Here is a 23445-nt window from a genome sequence, read left to right as displayed (position 1 = left end):
ACAGCATGATGGTAATTTTGTAAATAATGATCCTATTTAGAGTCGGGAAACTGTAGAGTTGGTGTGCAGTAGGTGGTCATGCAGTGACCTGGAGATCTCAGTCAGGCGCCAACCCTTTTAAGGAGTTTTGTTGTTGTTTTGTTTTGAAACTATAGCTTCACCACATTCTGTTTTCATACATTAATATTTCTTTGCATCACTGCAGCCACTGGCAACATGTTTATAGAACATACTGTACCAGACATGATGCATATTCCTCATATTTCTTCATATTACTCCACTGAGACACGAGGAGGTGTGCACGATTTAAAGTTATGCATCAGCAAAAGTCTTGAAGCCAGTAAACAACATTTTCAAATAAGTGTTGTTGTTTTTGTGTGTTTGTTTTTCCAGACATGTGTGAGAAGCAGACGTCCTCAATGTTGAACCAAACCATAGAAGATAAAGATGAAGAGAATCAACCAGTGTTGTCAGGAGGAGGAAAACCCACAGAGAAAGGTGAGGGCATGTTCTGTGTGATTGTAACAAGTGTCTCGTTCTATTTTTCATGTGTGCGATTACATCATGACTCTACACAACAGGTCTAGACCTCTCAGGTCCATGTATCTCAGGCTGACTCGTGAACGGCCTCTAACGCAGGAAGGAAGACGTCAGTGCCACTAAATCACTAAATCACTAATTCAGCAGGTTCAATGTGGGGCAGCGTACATGCAGAAGCCTGTCTAAACTTAAACTGTAACTGTAAACTTTCTATACAGCTCCTTTATCATATCTTATCTAAACTGTTTTTAATCAGATAACTTTAAACACCTAAAGGAGAAATATGATTTAGTTTTTCAGTGTTTCTCTGCTCTTTTCAAAAATGAACTTTTAACACAGATCATTTAGATTTAGACACAGGTGACGTTCTGGTGCTGCACATGCTTTTGTAAACTTTGTTCTCTTCAAAATAAAAAATAAAACATCAATGTCATAATGTGCTTTTAGCCATATAGCAGTGAGGCTCTAGTTATTACAGAGACAGTCTTTCAGTCAGGCTCAGATAACTCAACTGTTTGACTGACTCTGCACATTATTTATGGTTTCCATAAAGGTGACAACTAGTAGATGGATTTCCATTCATGCTTTATAAGTATAATAAATCTTACCCAGCAGTTATTCTTCACCATAAAACTTTGCACATACACTAATGGTAATCCATGCTTAAGTAAATCTTTGCAGAGCTGCTTGCATGGCTGAAGAATCTTAATCTCCTCAGCAGCCTAAGTTGTTGTTATATCCTGAGTTTTCCGTCGTCCAACAAAAGATTAATGTATTACAGTATTATGCTGGCGGTGTTTTGACAAATGCACTAAGCTGTCCACGTAACTTGTGAGTCAGAAAAAGTTTTCCTGGTAGAATGTGCGAGTGTGATTCTATTATGACACCGACGTTTCCCTTCCTGTTATCAGGATGTTGACGCTCACTCGCTTCTCATTCCAATTCACGGTGTAAATCACTGTTAAAAAATCTTGTGCACTCCTTGTGTCATGCACATTGTGTTATACATTTCTGCGTCTGTATATGCGTGAGCGTGCTTGCACACAAACACAGACAGTACATTGTGTAAGTGGGTCTTTGTGTTCGCAGCTTGCCTAAGCAGGCAGATTCGGCCCCCTGTGTAAACATGGTGAGCCACTGATAACATTCATTTGTGCATAACAAGGACACACTCATGCACCGAAACACACGTACACAACCACAACCAGCTTTTCAGTCGGGGTTTGCCTGTAATGGAATGATAACTTATTTTATTACCCGCTCAGCAGTGTCACCACAGGGATTGTCCACTGGAGTTTGTAATTGAGTGGAGCTCAGGCGCTGGATGTACATAAATCCAGGATGTGATGATAATAAATTGGAGTATTTGCATTTTTTTACCACCTGAACTGACATTCTGTACATTTCAGGGCTTTTAAAACACTGAATATCAATGTTCAAATCAATCAATCAAATTTTATTTGTACAGCCCATAAATCACAATTCGTCTCATAGGGCTTTAACATGGTGTGACATCCTCTGTCCTTAACCCTCAGCAAGAGTAAAGGCCGGCGCATGCTTCTGCGTTTTCACGGGCCCGGAAGCGTAAGAACCCTCCTTTGCCCCTTAAGTACTTACGTATCCCTTCTTACGTGCTTACGTGCGTCGCCCAATTTTTCTAACTAGACGGCAAAGCTCCGCAAGCGTCACGTAGCCGGCAAGGCTGTGATTGGTCTGCTTACTACATCATTTCCGGAGTCGCATTTCCGGTTCATGCCCGATAATACCGGCGGAAACCACGGAAGATTTAGAAGAACGAATATGGACCAAATAGAAGAGCACTTGGCAGAAGAGATCCGACACTATGACCACTAGTATAACCCGTCACTGACCGGTGGATTTGTGCGTTAGAAAAAGGCTCTGAGGAGCCGCCGTGGCGATGTAAATAAACCGCTCTTCCTTGTGCCACACACGAAGAAGAGCCGACTTCGACAAAAAACATTACTCCGCCTAGTGTTCTGGCGGGGAATTGCATGGCAACACGCGCAACGCTTGGAAAACCATGAATGACAACGAGTCCTGCGTCACAACTGCGTGAGAAGCCGCAGACGCCGTTGCAGAAGCATGCGCCGGCCTTAAGGAAAAACTACTAAAACACCTTTTAACATCATTGTTTTTGTCTCCGTAGACTCGGTTACCAGAGCTAAGAGCGTCCTGAGCCGCGTGATGCGTCTGGCCCAGCGGTACCTGATCGACCCGATGGGCCGGCAGCGGACTGAGGAGAAGAGCTCACAAGTCAAGACCAGGCAGAGAAGTCCTGCACCGGGTCGGGTTCTCAGGAGCCGGACCTCAGCTTCTCTAACTAAAGCTCAGGTAAATCTGTAAAGCACGAGACCTCATTTCATTTCTGTCTTTACTCTAGCACATTCTCAAACGGTATATTTTCTCCTAATTTCCGATTTTGATTTCTTCTTTCTTTGATTAAGACTTACGTTTTCTATTTCTTTCCAAATGGTCAAGTAAAAAATTCAGGCATATTAAGAAACTGATATCTATGGGTGTGTGGAATTTAGTGCAGCCTGCCTGCATTTAAGGAGACTGTAGAAGTGATTGCTTCCACTTTTCTCATCACCACTGTGGCCCAGCTGTTTAGTGACTGGATGAGAGAATAATGATTTATCAGCCCTCACCTCTGATTATAATAAATTCCCCTCACATTAGCACCACTGATCCTAAGAGAACAGGTGCACTTGGAAACCGTCTCTGTCCTTGAGCTGAAACCCACTTCCTGCTGGTGTCTGTTGCTGCTGCAGTGTAATAAACGCCCATCCCACTGATTCATAACCCAACAATGCAGGTTATGCACAATATGTGAGGAATTGTTTACGGCGTGTCCTTTCAGCTGCACTGCGGTGCCAGGGATCATTGGTCTGCACTGCCTGCCATCTGGAGACTCTCTCTCTAACGCTCCCTCTCCCAAACAGTATGAGGTTGTCTTCAGCCAATAAAGAAATCAGAATCCGCTGAGAGCCGGGTGTGTGAAGGACTCCGAACAAAGAAGCGAGTGTCTGACGACCAGAGTTTTAACAGCTCCATTTAGACGCCAAATCCTTCAGCTGGAACCGGCCCGGGCAGCAGGGGCTCGCTAAGCTAGCATCTGATGGAAAGCACTTTTGACACGGCCGAGCTTATCTCCTTTTATTACACCGGAGAGTTTTCATAATGTTTGGCGACAGGGGTTTTCTGAACGGGTAAGCCGAGGTGTTTGTGTTGCTGCTGCCAGTTCAGGAGCAGCTGCAACGTATCCAAGGGTGGAGGAGGATTAAACCAGGTGTTAGCACTTTATATATATATAGTCATACAATTGAAATGAATAAATCAAATCAATTTGGGTCATAGAGTAACGCAGCCACTTGGATGAAAAGGTTCAAGAGCACAGCGTAGTTACATGTAGATGTACAGATGAAGGGATGTAAACGTTTTAGCGACATGTTTGTTCCCCTGGTGGTCACATGGAAGTATAGCTACTTCATAAAGTTAAGTTCTGTACCATAAAAAATATAAAGATGAACGATGTGACAGCTCCGCAAAAGTGAAGCCAAATCATCTGGATCAACCCCTGGTGGCTGACTGTGGTTTAGGTCATAGTCACCTCCTCCATGTAAGTTTATGGGACAAGAACCAAATTTAAAAGTCAATTTTTTTTCTCAAATATGGTTATTTCTGTTTTTTCCTATCACACTTGCATGTTCTTTTCAGGAGAGGTAAGTGGAAGTTGCCTCTCAAACAGTGGATGTGTGTAATGAGAGAGTGTAGAGGGCGTTTTGAGGAAGGGTCCGACTCCGGCTCTTACACCTTCCCTCTTTCCCTCCCCCCTCAGATCAGATCCAGGAGGCGGGGCCAGCAGGAGGGCCGAGCCCACCAGCCCACGCTGCAGGGGAGTGGAGGTGACGTCACGGTGACAGATCCAGCCGCTGGTGGGAAAAGTGACGGGTGAGGACAGAGGTTAAACCTCACAGACAGAACGTGACATGCCTTCACCCTGCGTTCACCACTGTTTGTTTTTCACATCACACTGTGTGTTCGCCCGGTGTAAAGAAATGACCTGTGGACCTGTGGAGGAAAACTGCAGCAGGTCACCACCAGTAACAGAGGGTGGATGCTTGAGAAAAACTAAAAACAGTTGCTCTGCTGTGACTAGGTTGCAAAATTCCGGGAATATTCAAAGTTAGAAACTTTCCATGGGAATTAACAGGAATATACGGGAATTAACAGGAATAAACTGGAAATGTTGTGGGTAATTTATTCTAACTGTATTTACCTTGTCATATACAGACATAAATATGAACATTTTGTTGTGTCATAGGCTGATTTGAGCCCTGAGGAAACTTTGGGCACTTGACTATATGCTTCTGCATCGTTGTGTCATTCTTAACATAGGTCTTTGCACAGTATTTGCAAATGTACACAGCCTTTCCTTCTACATTGGATGAGGTGAAATGTCTCCACACATGAGAGAGTGCACGTGGCATTGTTCTGTAGAATAAGATGAGGAAAAAGTTTGTAAAAAAACACTAATGCAATGCCAGAGATATAAATAGTTAGACAAACAATTGGAATCGTCTGTGAAAACTTTCCGCCCCTTTGCAACCCTAGCTGTGACTCTTCAATCTTTTGATATAATATTTCAGTCCTTGTGTTGGCACCACATAAAATTCAAATCTCCAACCTCCCTTTTTAGCATAAGTTTTTATTTTGTGCTTCTTTGAGTAACACAAACAAAACACATCGGTTGATACAGGAAAATTCCCTCCCAAAAACTTGACCTCTTTTAAACCAAATTTTGTGAGTATATGTGCTTTTGTTAAACGCACTAATAAAAGGCTGTTGACTCATTTAGCTTTGCCAGTGGAGGAGTTTGAACTGAGGCGTAATCTCACTTCACTGTTCTGCCAAGTTAGTGTGTTCACCCAGTTCTCACTTTCCATCCGTGCCAAGAAAACCTGCGTCTCCTGCAGAGCAGTGTGACCCGGGAGGGAAGGCAGATTGAAGTCAGGTCTCATAGAGGGTTCCAAGTAAATATTTGTATATTTTTACATTATAAAGATCATGACACAATTAATCATGCATGTTTCTTTGACTGTCTTTAATGTCATTTAAATCTATCTGCATGCCGAAGTGTCCTTGGGCAAGATGCTGAACCCTGAATTTCCCCTAGAAGGAACAACAAAGTGCTGCTAATAGATGCACTGTATGAATGTGTGTGTGAATGGGTGAATGTAAAACTGTGGAAGAGCTTTGAGTGGTCATCAAGACCAGAAAAGTGCTATATAAATACAAAACCATTTATATATATTGCGAACACGAGGGCTGGAAAGACGAGTTGTTCTCCACTTGTCTTGTTTCTTTCTGTTTGAACAGCTCCTCCTTCGTTTGCCCTCCACACTGACCTCACATGTTGTTACTGTACATGTCTGTAAGTGCAGATGATTCCATACGGGATCATTTAAAACCCTGATATTTATATACCAGCTGAAAGTTATTGTTTCTTTCCAGTAACACCAGCTGCTTTTCCAGTAGCACTTTGAATTTCACAATGGTTTCCTAATCCTCTCATCGTAATGTTGTTTTTCCCTCTGACAAGCCCACCGCTCGTAACAGAAGACCATCACTGTCGTGTTAGAGCCGTGTGTGTGTGTGTGTCCCCGTGTGTGTGCGTCCGCCCGTGTGTGTGCGTGCACGTGTGCGTCCCTCTGTTTTCGAGCATACTTGTCATTCCTCACCTCTTAAGTCTCTGTGTCAAGTGGTTTAGGTTGTTTTAACCATGCTGTGGGTCATCAGAGGTCACCGGGGGTCACTGGGAGGATTATGGTAATTGGGTGGAAAATTACTCGCGGAGGATGGAACTGGACAAAGGTTTTTGTCAGGTGCTGAAAAGTTGTTTCATCTGAACAAGAATAAAACATAAACATGAGAATCGTCCAGACAAGTTGAGTGAGAGGAAGAAACACGTCAGAGATGTGAACCGAGAACGTTTCAGCTGCTTCGTCGAAAATCACTTTTTGATTATTTAATATTTCAGCCTTTTAATCAAATTCCAGAAATCTGTCTATTGCTAATTTATCTCAGGAACTATTTTACTCTTCTCTGCTTCAAACTTTGTATTCTTAAAGGTCAAAGGAAGTGTAGTTAAACTTAGTCAATCTGGACTTGCAATATGATTTATTAATATGAATAAATAGATATGAATACAGAAAGGATTACACTGAGCTTATTCTTTGTAATTTGCTCTAATCTCTCTTTGTTATTTAGCTTGTAAATGAAGTTTCTCTTTGCGCCTTGTGTTCACTTTCTGGTTTGAAGCCGACTCTGTGAACTCGCAGCTGCAAACATGAAAGCAGAATCACGAGGAGAACGCAGATCGTATCAGACCTGGCTAAGTGGGCTCCTCTCTGCAGGGGGTCAAAGGTCAGGGAGGGGTGCCATCCCCGAGCCTGAGGGGTCACACCACCTGAATACCACAGTCCCTTGACACTATGCCATGACCATGTGACATGTCTGTGTCTGTACTGTACCTGCCTTTGTCAGGATTATTCATCAGACATGTTGAATTTGTGAAGAAACCATCAGACACAACACGGAGCGAGCGGCTGGAGGAGAGCGTTCCAACAATAGCAGGAATGTTTTACGTCGCTTTGTGGCATCTGTCCCTCAGAAACCCCCCCCCACCCCACCCTGCTCTCCTTCCTGCCTCAGCAGGTTCATGTGCTCTCCACTTTTATAGTTTGTGAGGTTGATGGCTTCTATCTCCAGTACAAAGTCCCTGTTGAGATTTACAGTGTTGGATCAGCATCATTCCTTTATTCCTTTATCTGCCTCCTGATCTAGATCTAGAACAGGTTCCTCTCTGACTTAGAACAGATCCTCCAGCGTCTTTAGTCTGTCCAGTAGTTTCCTTCTAACAAACAAACCAACGGAGGTTATTGAATTCATGCTTTTAATGTGAGAGAACCTGAAACTCGTAAACCAATCGACACCAACTCCAAAGTTCTTTAACCATCATGTGCTGGAATGACATTGTTTTACCAGATCAAGACCCCAGAGTGTCACTTATAAAAAGCATAAAGATAATTGCAGGAGAAACTTTCCAGTCTCAATGCGAATATTTATTATATTTAAAAAACTGAATTGTCCAGGAGACTTACTTTATCTGCTTACCTTATTTTTAAATCAATAATTGATTCAAGCCTATATTTAAAGAGATATTAATGAATTACTTAAACACCATTTTCAAAGTTACTTGTGATTGACTGTGTGTTTTGTGTGATTTTGTTTCCAGAGCAGAACAAACCTTCAGGAGAGCAGCCACAGAACCTCTGGGCAAGGCAGCCCGTCACCACGGTAACCACATCCTCCGGGTCAAGTCCCTCCGTCTCCTGCGAAGTGGAAAGAACCCGTCCAGCCGGACCCCCCCTCCCTCTTCCTCTTTTCCTCCTCCGTCGCTCCGCTCCTCTACTCTTCCTCCGATCTCCTCCATCCCGAGTTCGAATCCTCCGTCATCCGGAGCGTCTCAGAGCCGAGAGGAACCCGAGCAGCAGGATACTCCCAGCATGGCTTTCATCAGGTGAGTGTCAGTCTGAGGTTCATCCAACACTACAGTCAGAACTAGAGAGCAGGCGGCCATCATGAAAGTCTCTCACTCTTCTTCATGTAAACTCTTAAACTCCACAACAACTAGAGAAGAAGTTTCCTTGAGAGATACAAAGGTGGTGATTGTTCGGCGGTTCCCAAACAGCCCGAGGGCAAAGTTTGGTGTTTCCATTAGAATCTCCACCCAGTGGGATGAAACTGATTTATCCTAGATTATATTTTTAAAATAACTTGAGATGATTTATGCATCACTGAACCACAAACGCCTGCGCTGCATAATAATGTGTGCATCGCTCTGATAGAGGGGCGGGTGCATGGAAACACTACAGGAAACTAAACCTGAATCTACTCCCATGTGGTTTAAATCATTTCCCAGTTACTAATTAGAATCAGAATCAGAAGGTATTTATTACCAAGTAGGTTAACACCTACCTGGAATTTGCTCTGGTTATTGGTGCATACAATGAACATAGAAACATGAAAACACAATAAATACACCACACATAAGAAAAACAATAATAATAATAAAAAACAATAAATATATACTCACTGTTTACTTCTTATTTACTCACTTTGTCTAATATTTATACAAGGTAGCATTTATTTAGACATAAACATATCCATATAAAAGAAAAAAGATATAAAAAGTGAAGTAAAAAGTGAAATTCAAAAAGCAAAACAGTGAACAGTGTCAAATTGCTTTACACGGCTCAGACATTAAGTACCTGAAGATGAAGATGAACGACATGAAGACTTCCAAGAGTGAAGTCAGAGTGTTTGATGTTCCTCTGGTGAGTGGCTGCAGTGTAGGTTATAAACCTCCTCCATGTTAGAAGATAGGACATGGATAATTATGTATCCTACCAACAAACAGCAGTTAACGGCCTGTGTGATGACAGACATGAAGGGATTTAAAGTGTCAGTTTCACTTCACCTCCAGATACATCAATCATCCGTGTGCTGGACCGTTATCTGTAATTAATCAGATCAAACTGGCCAAATAATCCCATTAACTGACTGATGATGGCTGAAGAGGAAAGCTGTGGTCCAGCAGAACAAACAGAACAAACCACATCACACAACAGATGGTGTGTCACACTGTTACACACAACATGTGAGTCTGTTATTATGGTTTCAGGACCTGAGGTAGGAAGCGTGTTGAGTTTACACACCGTGACTCGTCTTTTAGTTTCCATTCAGCTTTTATTAAAGGTCCTGTGAGGAGGTTTCCAGTTGTGTTGGTTTTGGCGCCTCAGTGGAGAAAAGAGAAAGAAGACACTGCATTTCTTTAGATTGTTTCTACTGTCGTGATGTAAACATGAAACAAAGACTGCGTCAGTCTTCTCGAGAAACTCTGAAAGCTCTTTGAATACACTCATCTGACGAGTATGTTCTGAAGAGAGTGATGTCAACACTCATCTGTGGTAGTTGTTAATCACGTCGTAAAACCAGTGAAATAGACAAAGTCTTTAATAATTGTCGTCACGTTCTTTGTGTAACTCTAGGAATCCTAATGAATTCAGTGTGTGTGTGTGAATGTGTGCAAATAGTTTAAAACAAATACAATCTTCATTCTACTTCTCATTATATAACTTTTACTCTGAACCTTTGATTCTATAAAAACAAAAGCTTGTGACTGACACACACACACACACACACACACACACACACACACACACACACACACACACACACACACACACTCAGGTGATTCTCCCAGAGTCATTGACTTGTGTTAACGCCTGTGTGTAAACACTGTGTGTAAATGGAACCCACTGATGTTTTTATGGTTGTTGTAATGGGTTTATGAGACGAGTGTGTGTGTGTGTGTGTGTGTGTCGGGGACAGAGAGACAGTAAGAGAGATACCCCCCCCCCCACCGTTGTGTTTCCGTAGCATCTGACAGCAGGACAGGGAGGGTTCCCCCCCCACAGCACTAGAATAAACCTGTGGTTTCCTGTTGGGTAAGTCACACACCTTCTGTACATGTCCCGTCCCACAATCCTCCTGGGACGTGAACACAACTAACGTCAGAACAACTTTCTGTGATGTGTGTGTCTGTTCATCTGCCCTCTGCAGAATATATATGTATATTAATATATATTAATAGAGTAATGTGTGAGTGAGTCGGTGGCTTGTTTCCTATGTGTGGGAAAGCAGGAAGTTCTGCCGACGTGCAGGAAGATGAGCTCAGCTGTCCTGTCGTGTCCCCCCCCCCACAGACACACACACAGTGATGGACTCTATCTGTTTGCTGGAGGTCCTGACGCACAAAACCCTGATATTACTTTTTCACGACTTCTCTCATGCAGGAGTCACATCAGGGGACAGAGTTGTTTAAGGTCTTTCACACCTAATGTGTTCGGTCCAAAATAAACAGGTGTGAATTAGAATAAACTAAATTATTATCCTTATTTTTAAAATAATTTTTTCCATTCAAACAAAGAGATTACAACCTAGAGATCAATATTTGTTGTGGAATAAACGTTAATTATCTGATAGACGTGAGGTGGGTTCATGATGAACATATTAAGTATAAAAATAAGGAGAAAGATTAAGGAAAATTCAAGAGCAATAAGTGAAAAACTGCACAATCATATAAATAAATAAAAGTAAAGTACATTTAGATGAGTGATACATTATTTTTTTAATACAAACAACCTTTTAATGTGGATTTGTGCAGTTTAACTTTACCCTGTTCAGTTTTAAAGTGTTTATTCTCCCTGTTTTACAGCCACAAGTAATAATTCATTTCATTATCAGATTTCTCTGCCAATAAATTAGTATGTTATTGTTTGAAAATGTCACAATATAGAGAGAAATACGACCAAATACATCAGTTTTTAAAGCATAAAGAGGAATTGTTAGATATGAGTGACCAACAATGTAAAACCAAGAGATAAAATAGAAAAGAATTGCTTTACTAAAAAACATGAATAGCTCCTGCATCTCTTCACCTTCACCCTGCACGTGTTTATAGACCTGAATGATTGAGGGGGAGAGGATGAGAGGTCACAAAGGTCAAGTTCAGAACCAGCCTGTGACGCAACACATTACATCAGGTCGTTTACGTCCCTGTGTACGGTGGCCCTGAAGGACAAACAGAGCAACACACTGGAACAGAACAGATTCCATATCTGTTGTTTGTCTGTAGCTGTTCTTTGAAAACCAGTTTTATCAACTTTATTACTTTTAGACAGGAATTGAATTTATCTTTTAATGATATGAAGCCGCGGCGAGGAAAACACGAGAATCACGGCGCTAATTATGTCTGACACGGTTCCAGGTAACAAGCTCAACCAGTATCTGAGACTTGGAGACACAGACACACACACACACCCACACACACACACACACACACACACTTGTTTACACTCGGTCATTAAGAGGGTTTTACTTTTAGATGCAGTGACATTATGTCGGTTGGTCAGTTACGGTTAGAGATGAGGGTTCGGTCAATGCAAAGTTCTACGCTGCACAGCCTGTGTGTGTTTGTTTGTGTGTCAGCTGCAGGGTTAAGTGGTTGTGTGGTTTTTCTTGTGCATGATGATGCTCGGGTGTAAAGAGATAAAGTCACTGACACAATTAGATTGTTAGTTTTTCCCACGTTCCCACAGCAGCAGAACATATGTGACTCGTGCAGCCGGTGAGACCTGTACGGGTTAAAGAGGTGATTCATGTGTGTGCATACTGTGTGTGTGTGTGTGAGAGTGTGTGTTTGCTGCAGCGTGTCATCTGATCCACCCGTGTTATCGGCTGCATGTCCACAGTGTGGGAGCCGCTCTCCCGTCTCGTACTCACCTCTCGTCTCCTCTCCCCGGGGGAATTGTGTTTGTGTGCATAATGTTCACATACATGTGCAAACTGTCAGTACATGTTAACATGAGCAACACTGGATATATGAGGTTGTGTGTTGTTGTTGTTGTTGTTGTGACCCCGTTGTTCATGTGTGTGATGATGTTTCATGTGACGAAACACAATGCCAAATAAATCCAGGTTATAATCGTATGCATGAATAGTTTTAAATCTCACACACACACACAAACAAACACACTACATCTGCCATTGTTAGGATGCAGGTGTAGTGGTGTTATGTAACAGGTAAGTGAGGATACTGGATGGATGACAGATCAAACACACACACACACACACAGTATTGTCCGCATGACTTCAGAGGACGCACATTTCCTGCATTTACTGCACAACTTAACTAATAAAAACCCTTAACTTTAACCTAAATCTAACCTTATCCAACCCTTAAAACACGTCTTCACCTAGAAATTGCACATGAACATGCAGAGGAAAATGTTTGGAGTTCAGTGCAGATCAGAAAGCAGATTCAAAATCGTAGATCTTCCTGTGATCGTGCAGATTCCAACACACAGTTCTTCTGTAAAGTCTGATTATCTCATTTCATTGGTTTGCTGAATCTGTTGTTGTAGAATGAATTCAAAGTGATTTATTATGAAGTTTAATAAGTGAACTCTATTAGTTAAACGGGATCAAAACACTGTAACATGTAGTTCACGCTCTGTTCTTGAAGCTGGTTGTGTAACGTGTCGTTAACAACCTGCTCGTGTCTGGTCTCAACTTGTCGTTAAACACACAACACGTCGGCGGTGCTGGTGTCACGCTCACCTGATCTGTGACATGTGACATGTGACATGTGACCGGTTCAACTGATCACGACGGAATCGTCTCTGCCCGATTTAGCACCGAGGGTCTGTTTGTGTGTTTCAGATTTGCCTGCGTCCTCTTCACTTTGTGTTGAGCTGCGTCCTCCTGACACACAACCCCACACTCGCCTTAATAATTCATGACATCACTCCAGATTTCCCAGCGACGCCCGGCTGTTGCTTTTGCGCGTGTGTGTCTGTGTGCGAGTGTGTGTGTGTGTGTGTGTGTGTGTGTCATCTGCAGCAGGCTTTTTGTGAACCAAAACATTCTTGCAAGAAATGCAAGACTCACAACCAGAGCCATTGAAAGGCAAAAAGTCCACAACTTGGAATGGTTACAGTCTAAAACTCGTCATTGAGGACCAGAGTTCATTAACACAGTTATTTGCCCAAGTACAACAAATTGCAGCTTTCATGCAAAAGGCCCCATAAACTGTTTTTCATTCACATAAAAAGGAAACAAAACAAAGAAAATAAGTTATTGCAAGATAAACAAGCAGTGTGAAAATAAGTTATTGCAATATAAACAAGCAGTTTATCTTGCCTCAGATATCTACTCTAAAGCAACACTGGTCATTTGATAGATTTTTTTTCTCAATATAATCTATATAAATACACATATGAAGTCCTTTCAACAACGATAAGAGATTTCCAACATTTGTGATACAGTCACTGACGGATTTGCCTTTTATGATTATATGGATATGTGATAAAAATGTATATAGAGAAAGATTTAACAAGAACATCCAATAACCTGCTTTTATAGTCTATACTCAGAGCGATGTAGATGTTAGGAGCTGATGTCAAAACCGATAGTAGGAAGTAAAAAAGTTCTAGTTAACAAGTCACTTTAAATTCTTATATTATACGATCTATATTTACTAGACTTAGTCATATTTACAACTTTAAATCTTGTTGGCAGATTGCATAGTTTAATGTGTGTGTGTGTGTGTTCTTAAAAATCCAACGTCCAACAGAAACAGTTGTTCTCTGGATTGTTTATTCAGTTTGTCATATTTCACCTGTGTATATATATTTATATAAGCACGTACAGTCTGTAGAAGGATCATTTCAGCTGCTCTCAGCCGACCCACATACGGGCCGGGCTCTGTTCCCTGTGATATCTCACACCAGGTGTTGGTCTGATCAGAGATTTGAGCTCCAGCTCTGCAGAAGCGTTCTCTCTCTTCATCAAAGTGTCGACTCTGAGCCTCTGGGCTTTGCAAGAGAAACACAATAGTGGTGAATTAGCCTTTTTAAACTTTGGCTGAACTTGATTTGTTTCCGCTCATAAATCAGCCGAAGCTTTTAGTTCAAGTTTGCGTTTTTTCATTCGAGGTCTTTTGATTGACTGGGGCTTTTCTAATCAGTCATTAAACAGCCGACAGGGGAAAAGATTAATCCATTTGTGATGCTTCAAACATCACCACTGGGTAAACCTTTTATTCTCCCCAGCATGTGATTGTATAGAAACCTGTACGTGTGCACACAGAGTTCTGAGAGTGGCCTGGAGGCGGAGCTACAGCCCGGTGACTGGCAGCTCGGGCCCACGCCTTGTTGTTTATCTAGAGACGTGAACAAAGGCCAACGGGTTTTCATGTTATAGAGAGAGAACCATGAATGGAACACACCTCCCTGTTTTTCTAAAAGTTGAAAATGCCTTCACTGAAGGGAATTGATGGATTGAATAGTTTGAGCTTAAATGTTCTGTTGGGTAGATTCATTGTTTTCCTTCCTGTGTAACAAAGGTACCTGTCAATCTTCAATAGAAACCTTCAGGTGGGGAAGTATCATAAAAGTTGTTTCTTATCTGAAATCATAATGACAGTAATGGGTTGAGGGCTCGTGTGAATGGAGAAGGTCAAAGTTAACGAGCGTCAGGGAGAAGCCTTCAAGGCCGAAAGTATAAAACAAAGCCGAAATAAACAGACAATAGAAAGTCCTCTGACGCTCAGAGAGCTGGAATCTCCTACTACTGTCCCAGAGGGGGCGTGTCCTCAAGAGAAGGGTTAATGTGCAGTGTTATTACATCATAATCATGTTGGACAAATAATAGGAATAGAAGATCAGCAGAACAAGGGCTGAGGGACCTGATCCGGAACCAGCACAGAACTCTGTGTGGATCTGATAAAGCAAAGTCGATTTGCACAAATCCGAGATAAAAGCAAAAAGCTCTCGGTGTGACTCTAGGAAATCTCAAATATTGTCAATAGAAAATCCAAGTTTAATATTTTCCCCTCTTTGTTTATTCTCAGACGTCTTGAGTTCATGTAGGAAAAGACGTTTATGTGAGAACGTGTGTCCCAGTGAGTCTGCAGGTCCAGAGAAGCATCACAGGAAACTTAATACAATTCCAATATAAACTACCTTCATATGGATCCTCTGCTGCTGCTGTGATCCACGTCCCACTTGTTTTAGATGAGCTGTCACGCTGGAAGTCTTTAGGAACTCCTCAGGACTTCCTCCAGCCCGTAGCTCAGATGCTATCTGCTCTGTGAAACACCTGCCGGGGGGGGGGGGATGAGGGAGAGGGGGGGATGAGGGAACAGGGGGAGGAGCAGAGCCTGAATGACTGAGTTCATTGTCTCTGTTTGGGAACTGAGTCGTCACTGAGGTGTCAGACGGACACAAATAAAAACACAGGCCGGGTCTAGAAACCTCTTCTTCCTCATCCCAGCACTCCTCTTCTTCCTCCTCTTCTTCCCCCTCATCCCAGCCCTCCTCTTCTTCCTCCTCATCCCAGCACTCCTCTTCTTCCTCCTCATCCCAGCACTCCTCTTCTTCCTCATCCCAGCCCTCCTCTTCCTCCTCATCCCAGACCTCCTCTTCCTCCTCATCCCAGCCCTCCTCTTCTTCCTCCTCTTCTTCCCCCTCATCCCAGCCCTCCTCTTCCTCCTCATCCCAGCCCTCCTCCTCTTCCTCCTCATCCCAGCCCTCCTCTTCCTCATCCCTCCTCTTCTTCCTCATCCCAGCCCTCCTCTTCCTCCTCATCCCAGCCCTCCTCTTCTTCCTCATCCAGCCCTCCTCCTCTTCCTCCTCATCCCAGCCCTCCTCTTCCTCATCCCTCCTCTTCTTCCTCATCCCAGCCCTCCTCTTCCTCCTCATCCCAGCCCTCCTCTTCTTCCTCATCCAGCCCTCCTCTTCCTCCTCATCCAGCCCTCCTCTTCCTCCTCATCCAGCCCTCCTCTTCTTCCGCATCCCAGCACTCCTCTTCTTCCTCCTCATCCCAGCCTCCTCTTCTTCCTCATCCCAGCCCTCCTCTTCTTCCTCCTCATCCCAGCCCACTTCTTCCTCCTCATCCCAGCCCTCCTCCTCTTCCTCCTCATCCCAGAACTCCTCATCCCAGCCCTCCTCTTCTTCTTCCTCATCCCAGCCCTCCTCTTCTTCCTCCTCATCCCAATCCTCCTCCTCTTCCTCCTCATCCCAGACCTCCTCTTCTTCCTCCTCTTCTTCCTCCTCATCCCAGCCCTCCTCCTCTTCTTCCTCATCCCAGCCCTCCTCTTCTTCCTCCTCTTCTTCCTCCTCATCCCAGCCCTCCTCCTCTTCTTCCTCATCCCAGACCTCCTCCTCTTCCTCCTCAAAGACGCAGTTATTTGAGATGCAATTAATGTCTGATTTCATCTTTCTCTGTAGCCATCTATTGGTAAGTTCATGGTAAAATAACTTGAACCGTCCCCTTGAATTCAATAACTCCACTAATCAAACATTTTATATTATTGGCTGCACTCTCATCTTATCAAAACTCGTACAGGCTCTCAGAGGGGATGGTGCCGTCCTGCAGTTCCTGAGTGGACCAGTGTTGGTTTCAGTGGTTTTACTCTGAGAACTCGGTGGAAGCAGAAGGTTTGAGAAGCTGAGTCTGAGTTTGTGTGAAGCGCTGAGTCACTGCAGGAGACTCGGTCCTACATCACGTCTCCCTGGCCGTAGCTCGTCTTCAGTGTGTAATTGAATCTAAATTATTGATGGTGTATGTCGGCTTCTGCAGAGACATGATAATGATCCCCCCCCCCAGTTCAGGTGTGTGTCTCTGTGTGTGTGCGGCCCTCACAGCATGGATGGATTTCTATACATGTGTATGCATGTACAAATATGCATGTTTGTGTGTAGCCATTCACCCTTATACACTGTGTGTGTGTCTGTGGGTAACTCTAAGCAACCTGAGCTCACCTCACTGATGTTACCTAGCAAACACTTCCCCATTACTGTACCAAGCACACAACAGACCTAACATGAGTGTGTGTGTGTGTGTGTTGTGTGTGTGTCCACAATGAAGGGAGGTCGATGCAAAGTCTTAATAAGAAGAGCAAACCTGTGTGTGTTTCTAGAGACTTGAGGAGGAGGCACATTCAATATGGATCCTACACTGACTTCAACCTCTTCAACCAAATGTCTACAGCTCCTCATAGAATTTAAGCAGCTCTCACAACTTTGTAATTTCCGTTCCAGCTTCTCCTGCAACGCTCTCGACCTTTGAGGGTTCGTGTTAGAATTCAGTTAGAGTAAGGGTTTGAGTTGTTGTGGTTAAGGTAAGGGGCTCTAATGGCTGTCCTGGCTAAGATAGAAGTCAGCGATTTTGTGTGTGTGTGTGTGTGTACATTATTCCCACCCCCCTGTAACATGGTCCCAACTTGACACCCAGTCTAAATGTTTCAGTGGCTCCTTGTAGCTGGAAACTCTATTAACAAGGCGAGCGAGCGACTGAACAGTGAACTCTGCAATCAGTGACAAACATGGGGCCACAGGTCACATGACTCCGTCAGGCACCACAGGTCACATGACTCCGTCAGGCACCGACATGTCACGGGAGCCATATCTCAGCGTGGTTGTTTCCCTCGGAGGTGTCGGGTGTGAGGATGTGTTTGACAGATGCAATGCAGACGGGAACTGAGGCTCTAACCTCGGTGGAGCTGAAGCTGAACCGTGTCTCTGGTTTATGATCGTTATCGACTGTAGTTCCGGCTCAGACGCTAATCTGGAGACAGTATCTTCAAGAGGCCGATTGTGTGAAAGGCTTCTTGTAAACAGGAGTCGCACTCTTTTGTGTCTCCGTGAAGAACTATGTCCTTTTCTACAGAGTCTAGATATGAGGGTGATGAATCCTGATTTCCTGCAAGTTGGACACCAGAGTGATTAATTCAGCGTGCAGCCGGTCAGCTGAGCAGAGTGAATAATAAATCTCTCTTGCATCTGCTGATCACTGAATTAAGAAACTTGAATTACAGAACCGTCTGTTCTTTCCTCCTGAATCACAGAACACTGCGTGATCCCAGGACATTATAATCACACCGGGTAAAGAACAGTGTGTGATTTCCATCCTGAGGTTTAGATGAAATCTTAACCCCAGTTTTTTACATTTTACAATTGAAACACAATGAATGGAGATTAAGTTTGATGTTCACATGGACGGATGGACTTTCCTTTGACAGGTGCAGGTTTCTTATTCAAATTAAGGAAACAGCTTCTGCCTCAACGCAGGCTGAACGGATCATTACCCGAGTCCATTAACAGCTCCTGCCCCGGTGACTGGGTGACACCAGATCTATTATTGATAGATTTCTGCTATTTGCTCATTTTCATCAGTAGCATTTGTGTGTGTGTGTGTGTGTCCTAATTACAATATTTCTAAAGACACAACACAGGTTGACACAGTCCAGGAGAGAAGCAGAAACCATCTCATTGAGTAGATTTGAAGCGTAACCATCTCACAGCATCACGCTGTTTGTCTGCTGACGTCTGTCCGAGTTCCTGGAGCCGATCGATTCCTCTCTCGCTCTCTTTCTTCTCTCATAATCGATTCTCCATCCCCTGTCACTTTTCACTTTTCAGCCTTTTTTTCAGTTCATCTGTGACGAATGTGATTATTGGTTCGTTTTGGCCGTTTGGACATCGTCAGACACAATGTACTCATTGTCACATATTAACTGCAGGTTAAACCGAACAAACACAACTTCTACAGCTGATTCACCCTGAAAGACTCAAAGAGACACAACAACACAATGAAGCTGCATCTAGAGCACAACAGACTTTATTTCACATATTCACAATTCAGAAAAGATGAGTTTGTCTTCTTTAAATATCAGGCATTATGACATTTCTTTGTAATAAAGGCTTCTTAGGAATAATTGACAAATGTTTATATGGGCCAATAAATCACTATCCACAATAGTTATACTCTCTAATATCAGTATTGGAATCAGCCCTTAAAACACAACAAATTACCCGTATAATTGATTATTTAAAAGATCAAACTTTCTCTGGTTCTCTGACTAGAAGAGGCCCTCTCTCTAAAAACAATCCTGGATCCAACGACTTAATTGAATCGGCGCCAAATGTTAAATGGTTCAGTTCTTTTTACATAATCCTCCTGAGAGACGGACAAATCGCTTGGAGACGATAATGAGTTAACATCTTTTCTTCTATTGCAGCCGATAGGTTTTGGAAAAGTTCTCCATGTTGTGTTGTTGCTTTGCAGAAACGCCCAAAGTTTTACGACAGCAGTTAAACTTGTGTGTGTGTGTGTGTGTGTGTGTGTGTGGGTGGCACGTTGTGTATCAGTCTTCAGGTTTTTGTTTGAGCCGCTTGTTGTGTTTTGTGTTGTTCTGCTTCCTTGGAGTCCGTCTGTTGTGTTGCACACACCTCAGCTTCTTCACACTTTCTTTTTACTATAAGAGTGATTATTCAGGTTCATTATTCCGGCCGTCGGCTGAATAGCATGTGGGCCCCCCCGTCCCCCCCCCCACCCCCCCCGGCCCTCCATGGACTGGTGCAGCTTAGTGCCAGTGACAGACTTGGCCGTACGCTGGTGCTGCGGGGGGGGGCCCGGTATCAAGGGGCCCATTACCATAGCGTTGATTCTTCCATTGAGCCTCCTCCACAGACTTGTATTGAGGCCCCAGTGAATGGCTGTTTACCGGCAGCTCGGGTTTGTCTCCGGTCACATGCGGCTAAATCCTCCGTGGCGAAACCTGCTCCGGCTGATCGCTGCTCACACGCTGACCACGACTCACAAAGCAAATCAAACCCAGAGACTCAAAACTCTACAGGGAAACAAAAGGTGCTCCCACAGACAGGCTGGTGTCTCTCTCTCTCTCGGGCCCGTGTGCTCGCTCAGGACGCCGCACGCCACGGTTAGAGTCTGACATGTTAATCCAGGGAACAGAGCTGGTGTTTGTGTGGTGGACTGAGGGAACCGAGCAGAGGGAACCGAGTGAGGGAACCGGCTCTGACAGCTGAGATGAAGCCACACAGAGTTTGAAACTGAATCTGATTTATGTGATATCACGGGAACATGTTTCACATTGGGAGTCGACCAGATTTGTGATCTCCCATCGTCGGAATCAGAAATAACTCTCGCGTCACGATTGTTATCAGAGAGTGAAATGTGGGTCACGTCGTGGAAAAGGAACGGCGCCGGTTTCCCGCCTCTGAGGCTCCGAGGCCGCTGAGCCGTGAAGTGAAAAACGTAAGATCCCTTCAGAGGAGAAACAGAAACGTGGAAAAGAGAAGAGAAGAGAACAGGCGGATTCAGAGACGTGTGTTTTCTCTCAGGATGTTTTTTATTTGTTTCCACATCACGGTTTTCCTCACTGATGCAATCGGCTCGATAGCTTCAGGGCGTGTTCACAAATGTCTGTGGTTTATATTCATTCATTTGGAATTAATTGGTTTTGGCAAAAAAGTCATTTGTGCCCCAGACAAACATTTTTTTTTAAACAAAATAATGTGCCAGGATTTTGAGAGTTTTTGTTGCCAAAACAAAAGAGAAGAACATTTAATTATGATTATTAATGTGTTCACCTGGAAGTCCTGTTTCCATCAGTGCTGATCAGAGCCCGTAAAAACCTGTTTCTGCTGCAGACCATTTCAAGTAATAACACAACTACAAATGATGAACCTGAATATGAGCAGAACGTTTTTCCTCCTGAATCTTCTATTGGTCCTGTTTCTATTTATTCACTACTGTCCCTGTCTTTGTCTCTCAGGGAGCTGTCGTCCAGACATCAGATCAGTGTCCCGCTCCGAGACGCCCGGGAGTCCACGCTCATCTGACGCTGAAGAGGCCGAGGGACGAGACGGAGACGAGAGAGAGAGAGAGAGACGACACTAGTTAGTGATACGGGTTATTGGACCGAGACAAGTCGCACAAAACCCAAATGAAGGACTCCCACTGGAACAAGTTCACTGGAAGAGTTATTCAAGAAGCATCAACGAACAGGCAATAAAGTGTGTGTGACTGTGTTTGATTAAAATGATGTTTATCGTCTAATAGGAGAAACCTGCTCATCATGTAAATGGATCCCACAATATTCGGCCCAAGTTCTCAGGATGATTCTGGTAAATGATCCTGTTTGGAAGACGACTGCTCTGCCGACTGTTCACTTGTCCAATCACCACTCGTGTGTTTGTGTTTAAGTTGTGGATCGTAAATCACAGCCGGGAAGGTCTCGTCTCCCGAGCTCGTCTGGAACTCAGAGTTATCGCTGCCCAGGTCGTGTGAGGACTCGACTCAGCACCTGAACAAACCTGTGGATTTAAACCGACAGACTAACTCAACCAGATTGTGTAGATCAGCTCGTGTGGATCTGTAGAGACAGATTCCTGCAACATGCACATCAATAATGTGTGTGTGTCTCTTTGGTGTAACGATGTGCTGCACTGGTGCTGTTTCTTATTTTTCCACTTGACCCATAAATGCTACAGAACGACTCTGTTTTTATCGTCTTGCATCAGCGACACTAATAAAATATTGATGTTTTTTTACTTTTTAATGGAGCCTTGTTATTTATTCAGGAGAAAGTTTGTCCCGGACCGACCGAGAAGTCCCTCCGGCTCGGAGACACTTTTCATCCGGCGTCCACTCGCATCACGTTATCGTCTCGAGTCCGAGCTGAAGGTTCTGACGTCAAATCGATCACACAGAGAGAGAAAGAGAGAGAAAGAGAGAGAAAGAGAGAGAAAGAGAGGGAGAGAGAGAGAGAGTTCACTGTTCTCCTACTAGTTACATCGTGTTTATTACATTTAGATTTAGAGTTACATGATTTTTAAGACCTTGTTCTTGTTAGTTTTAGCTTTGACACAATATTCTGTAAATAAGAGCGCTTGTTTTCATCTATTAATCCTGTCTCTCTTTCCTTCTTGGACCCGATCGTTCTGTTCATCCTCTCTCTCTCTCTCCTCCAGGCCGAGGGGTTTCAGTGGTGACCTATTAAAGGCTGTGGAATGTACCAAGCCCAGTCCCTGACCTTGTAATGGTTTGACCTGTTGGTTCAGGATCAAACACAAACTGGCCCGACCTGGACAGAGAGAGAGGGGGGGAGGGTGGGTGGGGGGGTCACATACCTCTGCTCACTTAGCCTGCTCAGGTCCGGTGTGATTATGAAACAGAAAAAACGTCTTCACAGTCAAACATTAACGTTCACATGTGAGTCAGAAGTATTATAATCCTGCGTTGAGAATAAACCAAACAAAGAACACGTGAAGCAGAAGCTGTTTTAGTTTTTAAGTCTTTATCATTATCAGATATTTTAATGTTTCTTTTCCGGGAGGATTAGTTTAACGTTTGTGTTGCTTCACATGAAGAATCAGCGAAATTGCTGCTTTGGGATGTGAAGGATTTAAGGCTCAGAACATGTTGTAATTATAAGTTATAATTAGCGTCTCCAGTGGAAGAGACGTTTTCTGTTTCTCTGTTTGTTCACGAGTCTCAAAAAACACCAAACAGATTTCAGTGAAAGTTACAGGAAGTCATTAGAGCAGGATTTATTGATGTTTCCCTTTCAGCTCCGGCCTTTAACAAAGCAACGCACCTTTCCACACTGAACCCACAACACGTGAAACTATTGACACAAACTTTTTCCACTTTCTCAATCTTCACCAAATTAGGATCAGAGCATATTTGCCTCGGTTTTGACCAGATACCAAATATAAATAGCTCCACTTCCGTTTGTCATTTTCAAATCTAAAAATAGGGATTCCGTTCAAAAATATGAAATAATAACTTTCAAAACAGCTGTTACTAAGTTAGTGGACCAATGAAAACAGGAAAACAATCAAGGAGAACAAGCAAATTAATATAATATCATTAAATGAAAGACAGCAAATGATATAGTCAAGGAAAGCTGATAAAATAATGCAGCATCATTTAAAAGTAATGGCAAAAGAGACGGATTCAAAAATAAACACAAATTGGTTGATTATTTATTTAAGCCTCGGAAAACACGTTGAGGAATAAGACCCTAATTTACAATGGTGCCGAGGGTACAATGAAGAGTTGATACATTGAAGAGTTAATACATTGAAAGAAAAAAATAAATAACAATGAAATAAATATGCATTTATATAAACAGTAATTCAAGGGAAAAGGTCATAAACAATCATTTAATTCAAAGAATCAAAGCAAAACAAACTGAAGTAGAATCCATTTGGTCAAAGAAAGAAGCAGCATGAGAACAGAATGTGGTATTAGATCAGAGAGATCGATGGAACAAACACAGGAGACGTGTTTCACATTCCCACGTGTGAGAGGAACAGTCGATGGATTTCCAGAGATTCCTGTGTGTAGCTGAGCAGGAAGCGGAGGTTAATGATTGGCTCCTGATTC

At 43.2% G+C, this 23445-nt stretch overlaps 1 protein-coding gene across 1 annotated transcript; it reads left to right on the top strand.

The window, feature by feature from the left end:
* Positions 1-395: 395 nt before the first annotated feature.
* On the top strand, positions 396-20949 carry LOC133009025 (uncharacterized). Its single transcript, XM_061076427.1, has 5 exons — positions 396-498; positions 2708-2892; positions 4400-4512; positions 7859-8143; positions 20828-20949. Exons 1-5 carry the CDS (start codon positions 396-398, stop codon positions 20892-20894), a joined length of 753 nt encoding a protein of 250 aa, XP_060932410.1. The 3' UTR covers positions 20895-20949.
* The last annotated feature ends 2496 nt before the right edge of the window (positions 20950-23445 follow it).

The sequence above is a fragment of the Limanda limanda genome, chromosome 8, assembly GCF_963576545.1.
Source record: "Limanda limanda chromosome 8, fLimLim1.1, whole genome shotgun sequence".
NCBI classification, from domain to species: Eukaryota; Metazoa; Chordata; class Actinopteri; order Pleuronectiformes; family Pleuronectidae; genus Limanda; species Limanda limanda.
Note: the sequence above shows the minus strand (reverse complement) of the source record. Positions and strands in the feature narration are given on the sequence as shown.